The 9,833-nt window shown below is 49.4% G+C and overlaps 1 protein-coding gene across 1 annotated transcript; it reads left to right on the plus strand.

Annotated features, from left to right (window-relative positions):
- Positions 1–274: 274 nt before the first annotated feature.
- On the plus strand, positions 275–9,321 carry sstr1 (somatostatin receptor 1). The gene has a single exon (XM_062968302.1). The coding sequence runs from the start codon at positions 478–480 to the stop codon at positions 1,663–1,665; it is 1,188 nt and encodes a 395-aa protein (XP_062824372.1). The 5' UTR covers positions 275–477; the 3' UTR covers positions 1,666–9,321.
- Positions 9,322–9,833: the final 512 nt, after the last annotated feature.

The following is a 9,833-nucleotide window of genomic DNA, read 5'->3' on the forward strand; positions in this document are numbered from 1 at the left end:
TCCTCGGTGCAGGAAATCCAGTTGGAGGTCCGGGTGGTGCTGACACCGACCACGGAGCATTAATGCGCACGAAGGGCTTTCTTCCGGGCGCTTTGAAGGAAGTTTGTTCCCTGGCCGCTGCAGTTTTGAACTGCATGGAAGAAAAGTCAGCGTAATGTGCGCGGAGTCTTTTTGAAGCGGCTCTTTGTGATGTGTCTGCTGGCTGGCGTGGTTTCAAAACTCCTTCGCCTTCCTCCCGCCACCTTTTGCAGCCGCCTCCTCCCCCTTTTCGTCGCTGCTGACGCGCCGCCGCTCGCCTCCTATGAATAGCCCTGGCCGGGCGGGAAGCGCGGCAATGAGCGCCGGCGAGGGGCTCGGGGCGCCGTAGAAGCGCTCGGAGGCGGAGAAGGCGAGGAAGGCGAGGGCTGTGCGCGGCAGAGCCTCGTCCGCTGGCTGGCTGAGGGCGCGGAGGATGGCCCCTGCTCCAGGGCGGAGGGCATGGACGCGTCGGCGGGCGGGCGCAACTCCTCGGGCGGCAACGGCACGGCGGGCGGCGGCGGCGAGGGGCCCTCGGTGGTGTCCGGGGTCAGCGCCGGGGTCGGCTCGGTGGTGGGCGGCGCGGGCTCGGCGTCGGAGCCCCAAGGCGGCGGGAGCGCCATCCTGATCTCCTTCATCTACTCGGTGGTGTGCCTGGTGGGCCTGTGCGGGAACTCCATGGTGATCTTCGTGATCCTGCGCTACGCCAAGATGAAGACGGCCACCAACCTGTACATCCTGAACCTGGCGCTGGCCGACGAGCTGCTCATGCTCAGCGTGCCCTTCCTGGTCACCTCGACGCTGCTGCGGCACTGGCCCTTCGGCGCCGCGCTCTGCCGCCTCGTGCTCAGCGTGGACGCCGTCAACATGTTCACCAGCGTCTACGGGCTGACGGTGCTGAGCGTGGACCGCTACGTGGCCGTGGTGCACCCGCTGAAGGCCTCGCGCTACCGGCGGCCCTCGGTGGCCAAGGCCGTGAACCTGGGCGTGTGGGCGCTGGCGCTGGTGGTCATCCTGCCCATCGTGGTCTTCTCGCGCGCCGAGGTCAACAGCGACGGCACGGTGGCCTGCAACGTGATGATGCCGGAGCCGCGGCAGCGCTGGCTGGTGGCCTTCGTGTTCTACACCTTCCTGACGGGCTTCCTCCTGCCCGTGGTGGCCATCAGCCTCTGCTACGTGCTCATCATCGCCAAGATGCGGGTGGTGGCGCTCAAGGCCGGCTGGCAGCAGCGCAAGCGCTCCGAGCGCAAGGTCACGCTCATGGTGCTGATGGTGGTGGCCGTCTTCGTGGTCTGCTGGATGCCCTTCTACGTGGTGCAGCTGGTCAACCTCTTCGTCGAGCCCGCCGACGCCACCATCAGCCAGCTCTCCGTCATTCTGGGCTACGCCAACAGCTGCGCCAACCCCATCCTCTACGGCTTCCTCTCGGACAACTTCAAGCGCTCCTTCCAGAGGCTCCTCTGCCTCGGCTGGATGGACCACGCCGCCGAGGAGCCCGTCGACTACTACGCCACCGCCCTCAAGAGCCGCGCCGACAGCGCCGAGGAGCTGGGCTTCCCGCCCGGAGACGCCGACGGGGGCAGCGCGGGGGCCTCGGGGGGCAGCGCCTACCGCAACGGCACCTGCGCCTCCCGCATCACCACCCTCTGAGGCCGGCGGGAAAGAGGGGGCGGAGGACCACGCGGGGCAGGGGAAGGGGTGGGCGCCGGGCGGGGGGGAGGAAGCGCAGGGGCCGAGAAGCCCAGGGAAAGGGGTCTCCTCCCCCTCCCCACCCTCTCCCCTCACCCCCGAAGGCACTTTGGGGACCGCGGAGGCCATCAAGTCCACACAACGAAAGGGAGTTGAAAGGAAAGCAAACTTAGAGGTCAAGCAAACGGAGGAGGGAAAGAGCTGAGGGGAGACTGAACCACACGAAGCCAAGGGAAAGAAAGGGTCCCTTCCTCCTCCCTCACCCTCGAAGGCACTTTGGGGACCGTCGAGGCCATCAAGTCCAAACAAGGAAAAGGATTGTCCAAGACTTTCATGGCCGGAATCACTGGGTTGTTGTGAGTCTTCCGGGCTGTATGGAAGACCCCTCAACCTCTGAGGATGCCTGCCATAGATGTGGGCGAAACGTCAGGAGAGAATGCTTCTAGAACATGGTGGCCATACAGCCCGGAAGACTCACAACAACCCTGAGGAAAATCCAGAGGTCAACAGGGGCGAACGGAGAGGAGAAAGAAATGGGGAAATGTGTTGTCGAAGGCTTTCATGGCCGGAATCACTGGGCTGCTGTGAGTTTTCCGGGTTGTATGGCCATGTTCCTTTCCCCTCCCCACCCTGTTCCCTCATCCCCGAAGACACTTTGGGGACCGCTAAGGCCATCAAGTCCAAACAAGGAAAGGGAGTTGAAAGAAAAGCAAACCTGGAGGTCAACACGGGCAAAAGGAGAGAATAAAGAGCAGAGGGGAGAGACTGAGCCAGGAAGCCAAGGGAAGGCAAGGAGTCTCTTCCTCCCCTCTCATTCTCGAAGGCACTTTGTCTAACTTCCCTCAGCAAGCAAACGAGGAAAGGTAGTTGAAAGAAAGCCCAACGCAGATCAAGGGGAGAGAAAAAGGAGCAGGGGAAGAGACCTGCCCAGGGCACCAAGGAAAAAGGCTCTTCTTTTCTGTTTTGACACTTCATTGGTCAGAATAGATGGGACCACGATCACATCCTTTTTCAGCCCTTTGAGTCTCCCATAAGAGAGGGAAGCGGGGTGTCCTCCTTCTCGCCTCCTCTGCGCCCCTCTCCTTCGCCCTCTAAGGGACTTTGGGGGCCACTAAGGCCATCAAGTCGAGCTCCCTCAAGAAACAAGGAAAAGGAGGGTTTGAAAAAAAGAGAAAACCTAGAGGGCAGCGCAGGCGAGGAAAGCAGGGTGCGGAGGGAAAGAAATAGGAGCATATTTGCCCACAAAATAAAGGGAAAGGACTCCTCTCTTTCCCCTTACTTTTCCATCCGCTTTGAATCTCCTGTAAGAGAGGCATGCGGGAGACCAAGACGTATAACAATAGGAATTCTTCTCCTCCGCGTCCCCTTCCCTCGCTTTCCAAGCACCTTGGGGACCACCAAGGACATCCAATCGTAACTCTCCCCGGAAAAAGGGGAAAGGGAGTTTAAAAAAACCCAGAAACCAACGCAGGACGAGGGGAGAAGGAGTCCAGAGGGAAGAAAGGGGAGAGGAGAACACTGGGGAGGGAAGAAACTGGTCCACGAAAGGGAGGGAAAGGGAATATTTATCCGCTGCTCCTTCCTTCGCTCTCGAAGACACTTTGGGGACCACTAAGGCCATCCAGTCCCAGCAAAGGGCGCGAAAACAAGCCCCCAAACACGAAGGGGCCCCGCCGACCCACACAGTGGGGGCCTGCAGACACACTATCCGCCCCTAATGTGAGGGGTCTCCACTGGGTGTCGGTCAGGCCCCTTGGTGCTTTGGGGTCTTGGTTTTGTGAACTTCCTTCTTTCCCTCCCTCCCTCCCTCCCTCCTGAGTTTGTGCACCCATCTGTGTGTGGTTTCCCCGTTTGGAGGTTGGAAAGCGCTCTTGACATGCTCAGGGCGCTTTAATTGCTTGCCGAGGGCAGGCTTGGGGACATTCAAAACGGTGGGTGGGGGCGTCGAGTTGCTTTCAGATCTATTGCCGAAGGCATCCCAAGCCTCAGAAATCACGTTTGACAAAGGAAAAGAAAGCGGACAATTCGATAGGCGGTCAGAGAGTCCTTTCCTGCTTCTTCTTCTTCTCTTCCTCGGTCTCTTCCTCTTCTTTCTGCCGCTGGGGACAAACTCGTTCCCAAAACACACCAAGTGACAGGCCCCGGGCTGCACAAATCGAAGCAGACTCCGCTTCGAAGCAGCTCCAGGAAAACAAGATCCTTAAAACATCTCTTTTGAGAGCCTTGAGGAAGTGTGTTGTCGTAGGCTTTCATGTGCGGAATCACTGGGTTGCTGTGAGTTTTCCGGGCTGTATGGCCATGTTCCAGAAGCATTCTCTCCCGACGTTTCTCCCACATCTAGGGCAGGCATCCTCAGAGGTGTGAGGTCTATTGGAAACTAGGCAAAGGAGGTTTATATATGTGGAAGGTCCAGGGTGGGAGAAAGAACTCTTGTTATTTTCCATTTCAGCAGAAAGGAGGAAAACATGAAAATGAACACAATCTGGCTACCAGTATTAAAAAGAAAACTCTAAAATCAGGACAATCAAGAACAACACTCTGAAAACAGGGGAATTCCAGACAGGAAACAATCAGGGCCAGCTAACACCTCCCAACAAAGGATTCCATCAGGCAGGAATCAGGCAGGCTTTGAAGCTACAAGGCGTGATTCAGGGTGATTAATCAGGGTGATTAATTGCAGCATTCATACATGTCTCCAACGGACAAGAGTTCTTTCTCCCACCTGGACCTTCCACAGATATATAAAACTCCTTGACCTAGTTTCCAACAAACTTCACAACCACTGAGGATGCCTGCCATACCGTAGATATGGGAGATACGTCAGGAGAGAATGCTTCTGGAACATAGCCATACAGCCCGGAAAACTCCCAGGAACCCAGTCCTGAGAAACATTCAGAGTCAGAGTAATGGTTTGAGCGGGAATGTTAGTTTAACATGGTCTCAAGCCTTGTTTGATGACGCACAAGTCCTCTTCAGCAGAGAAGGCTAGAGACTTTGTAAAACTACAACTCCTAGGATTCCACACCATTGAGCCATAGCAATTAAAGTGATACAAAACTGCTTTGATTCTATAGTGTAGATGCAACCCTAGACATCACTTTTGAGAACCCTAAGAAACACTAAGAGCCAATGCGGTGTAGTGGATTGAACGTTGGACTATGACCCCTTCCACACAGTTGAATATAATCCCACATTTTCTGCTTTGAACCGGAATATATGACAGTGTGGATTCAGATAACCCAGTTCAAAGCGGATATTGTGGGATTATCTGCCTTGATGTGTGTGGAAGGGCCCAGAATTGACCCTGGAGGCCAAGGTTCGGGCTCTGGCTCTCACTGGGCGACCTTGGCCGAGTCACACTCTCTCAGCCCCAGGGGATGGCCAAGCTCCTTTGGACCAACCTACCAAGAAATCCCTGCGATAGGATAGGAACAAACCCACACACAACCACGACAAATGTTGTACCCAGCATCTCTCAGACACACGCACTCCTCACTCGAGTAGCCCCCAAATCGCATTTGGGGCCACCCTTTGTGGCCCCAAATGCGATTTTATTTTCCTTTGGCATTCAGCAGCAGCGCTGGGGAGAGGAAAGGGAAATGGCAATCCATTTGCCATAGGAAAGAAAAGCGGTCCGGGAGAAAGAGAGGCGGTGACGTCGTTATCTCGCAGCAACAGCAGGCTGCTGATAAGAGCGAGATAAATAGCTTGTCGCCCTCCGCTGCCACCCGCTTCCTTTGTGCCTGTCTGTCGAGAGCCAAGCTCTGGCCTCCAGCGCCGTTGGGCCCGGGTTCCTGACCATCAAGGTGTGCAAATAACGCAGGTGACGAGAGCCTTGAGGCGATTGTCCCGGGCAGAGCGGGGTTTGGCCTGAACCATGCCAGGGGCCGGGTTGGGAGAAGGAAGGAAAACATTGGTGAGCCTCAAAAGGATTTGTTGAAAGACTCCCGAATAACTTGGCTGCAGTCCAGGCAATATTTGCTGATAGTTACCTAGGAGAAACCGGGTTGTTTTTAAGGGAGCCCTCCCCACTTCTTATGGAAGATTACAATTCTTATTGCAATCAGAGCCTGGCAAGGTTACCTTCTGGGGAAACAGTTTCCAGAATCCCCTTTCCAGTAATTTTTTCTTAAGGAAGAAGAGTCCAAAGCTAACTTTAAATTCTACACTGTAGAATGAATGCAGTTTGACACCATTTTAACTGTTCTGGCTCAATGCTATGCAATCCTGGGAGTTGTAGTTTTGTAAGTATTTCACCTTCTTTACCCAAGAATGCAAGTGCTTCGCCAAACTGCAACTCCCAGGATTCCACGGCATTGAGCCATGGCAATTAAAATGATGCTAAACTGTATTAATTCTACAATGCAGATGCCACCATAGAAGAGAAAACAATTGCACCAACCCAGAATTCCCAAGCACTGGACACACCCCAAGGCATAATAACACCCAGAAGTACAAATATGCTGGTTCCTGGTACTGGAGACTGTGGGTGCATCTACATAGTAGAATGAATGCAGTTTGATTCCACTTGAACTGCCATGGCTTGATGCTAGGGAATCCTGGAAATTGTAGTTTTATAAGGTTTTTAGCCTCCTCTGTAAAATACTTAGTACCAATACCTCACCAGATTACAACTGCCAGGATGCCATAGAGCATTGAGCCATGGCACTTCAAGTGGGACCAAATTGCAATGATACCACAGTTTATTCTGGAAGCTGCAATCCTCCTCCAAAATAACCTCCAAGGCTTACATCTATGTGCTTATTAGTAGTATATGATGGATTGGTAGCATAGTATGACACAGGATGTCCAGTTCGGTCAGAAATCTTCTCTAGCCCAGAGATCATGGAGTGCATCTACACTGTAGAAATAATGCAGTTTGATACCACTTGAACTACCATGGCTCAATGCTATGTAATCATTGGAAGTTGTTGTGTATATGGTATTTTCACTGCCATTGAGTGATGGTGCCCACCAAATTACAATTCTCACAATTCCATAGCATTGAGCCATAGCAGTTCAAGTGGTGTCAAACTGCATTATTTCTACAGTGTAGATCAGTGGTTCTCAACCTGGAATCCCCAGATGTTTTTGGCCTTCAACACCCAGAAATCCTAACTGGCTGGAATTTCTGGGATTTGTAGGCCAAAAACATCTGGGACCCCAGGTTGAAAACCACTGGTATAGATGACCCCATGGAAATCCTACAGGGCAGCCCCTCCCATACAAAACAAGCTATAGGGGTCTTGTTCTTTGATATGGCCCCAAAAAGCTGCCCCTGGTTGGTAGTATTTGGCTGTGAAAATGCCATGGAAAAGCCCCCAGATATCTGTTTGTAGACTTGCCAAATCCGTTCAGTTTGCAATGGTACCCAATGGTAGAATCAGGCTGCTTATTTCACTAAGCAGTAAAGAAGAGCTGGAAAACAAGGGAACTACAAAATTGGGTCAAGCTAAGCGACCTCTTCTGACCAAAAAATCTGACCAAAAAATAGTCAATTTTATTTTTAAAAACCACATAAATAGATTGTGGAGAAACAAGGAAGGTACTGGGGTGGCAAAAAGATCAGCCCCATCCCTTTGTTTTTCATTACCAAGCAACATATGTTTGTGTTTTCTCAACTTTTCTGTCAGCAGCCTCTCTTAAGTTGTAATACATTCTCCAATTGCGTCACTAAGTGTGTTAGATTTCTTGTTTACAAAAGTAAGAACCATTATGTTGTTTGTTTTATGAAATATATTGTTGTTTCTGTGTTGTGAAAACATTTATCTTTGAAAAGGTTATCTTTCTAAACAGTTTGTGATGTATGCCAAGTCTGGGTAGTTATTCAGATGTGGGGTAATTGCAAAAATTGAATGAAAGATTATTTACAGGTTGCATTTGCCCAGGGTACTTTCACAGAGGGGAAATGAAATGCTTAGAGCTTTTCCTTCTCATTCCTTCTGCTTCCTGTCTTTTAAAAAGATTCTTGTACATTCTTGGGAAAACAGCAATGTGTTGTTTTAGAAACGATAATGGCTAAAGTGCCAATCTCAAATTATTTTGTAATTGTACGTGTGCAATCTGAAAAAACAATGTGTTCTGCCTTTTTGTTTTGAACCAGATCTACAGTATGAATGCAAAACAGAGGCCCCTGTGTTCCAGCTTTGTCCTTGAAATCGAGCCCAGTTTCTGGATTATCAGGGCACTAAGAGGAACTGAAATAGAGAAAATATATATACAAAAGTGCTCAGAAATATACATGCATACAGTTAAAATGTATTCTGAATAAGTGATTTAAATATTGCAACCATTATTCTTATTCCCAAGATTGTATCACAATTGTATTAAATTATACATTTCAGGTCTAAAGGAAAATGGGGGGAATACAGTTTTAACACTGCTCCTTATTCAGTTTTTCTAATCCCTATATGACAGGCATGAGCAAACTTCAGCCCTCCAGGTGTTTTGGACTTCAACGTCCACAATTCCTAACAGCCTACCAGCTGTTAGGAATTGTGGGAGTTGAAGTCCAAAACACCTGGAAGGCCAAAGTTTGCCCATGCTTGTTCTATGATATACTCTTCTCAATATGCTTACAAAAATTAAAGGGTTAAAATCTTCACTTAAATGGGACAATATATGCACTTCTTGCAGTTTTATTAGCCATATGGCATCATTTACCTTCATGGTGCTTTTCAGGCTGTATGTGTATCTATGAAATTCCTGCCACTAATAGCTTCATTTGATTGGATTATGTCTTTATGTGTTGCCTGATTTACTGCAGTGGAAGAGATCCTATGAATTTTTCCTTGGAACTGAGACCCTTTTTATTGAGGTGCTTACTCCCATCCAAGTGCCATAGGTCTGTGTTTCTCCAGGCAAAATCTGTTGGACTTATATGTATATTGCTCTGGCTATATTGTGTTTGTGCTTTGGTCAGTGAGAAGGTAAGGACTAGAAGAATAGGGATAAGAAATCCATGTGTGAAGGTGCAGTTTTACATCTATTTCAGCTTTGGCTCACTTGGGGTCTACAAACTACTGGTTGGACACCATTTGGACAAACTCTCACCACACCATTCTGTACAACTGTTCTACCCAATGGGCAAAAACCCATTGCAAAAAAAAGCTGGTAATGAAGTCTGTGGAACTAAATGAAAAAGCTTCAGTTTACTTTACATTACAATTCCATAAATGGCTCAGACGTCCCATTGAGTTCAATAGGACCTACTTACAGTTAAGCACAGATAAGACTGGAGCCTTGGAGAACTAGATCTTTTTATCTGACAGTCACCATGCCTATAGTCTGCATTTCAGTTCTTTTACAATTGTGTGGATTATTCATTTGCAATTATTCTGTTACATTAACTTGATTGCTCATTGTACTTTCCCACTCACCAGACTCCACTTCAGTATCATTTTTTGACATTCCTTTGAAATTGGGAGAATTGTCGAATTGTTCAGAACAGACAGAAATCCAATTGGGCTACTTGTTAATTAAGTTACTTTTTACATTTTTAGAGTGGCATTTCAAATTTGGATCACTGTTTCCTTCAATCTAGTGCTCTTATGCTGTCATTTTCCTCAGCAATACTGTAATTCAGTGTTAGCTTAATAAACAGATGTAGTAATCAGGGCTCCGCATTCAATTTTTTTTTACTGTTTCTGCGCATTCATTTTGGTGGTTTGATCTCTAAAAGGTACTGAAAAAGCATATAATCACACAGTGATTTCCTCAAAAACAAGCTAATGCTTGGCTTGTTTGTTCTTTCACAATTTCACAATTTCACAAAAGTAGTTTGAGAACTGGAGGTTCTGTACTCTGTGATAGACAAACACAGCATATATATAAATTTGACCAACCTTTTGGTGTGAAAGCCTAGAGCAGGGGTTCTCAAACCTTTTAAGTCGCTGGAGCGCTTTTTGAAGCTAAGGTTTCTTGTGGAGCCCAAAGAAATGTGTGTGTGTGTGTGTGTGTGTGTACACACACGCGCACACACGCGCGCGCACACACACACACACACACACGAGGGTTGAATGAAAAGTAATGCCTCCACCTTCGTAACTCCTCAACAGATGGCAGTACTGGTATGTGGCAGGTACTGGCTTGTTCAGTAGTCTCTCCTCTACAGTTCCATTTGGCAGGAA

This window comes from Anolis carolinensis, chromosome 1 (genome assembly GCF_035594765.1).
Source record: "Anolis carolinensis isolate JA03-04 chromosome 1, rAnoCar3.1.pri, whole genome shotgun sequence".
Classification (NCBI taxonomy): domain Eukaryota; kingdom Metazoa; phylum Chordata; class Lepidosauria; order Squamata; family Dactyloidae; genus Anolis; species Anolis carolinensis.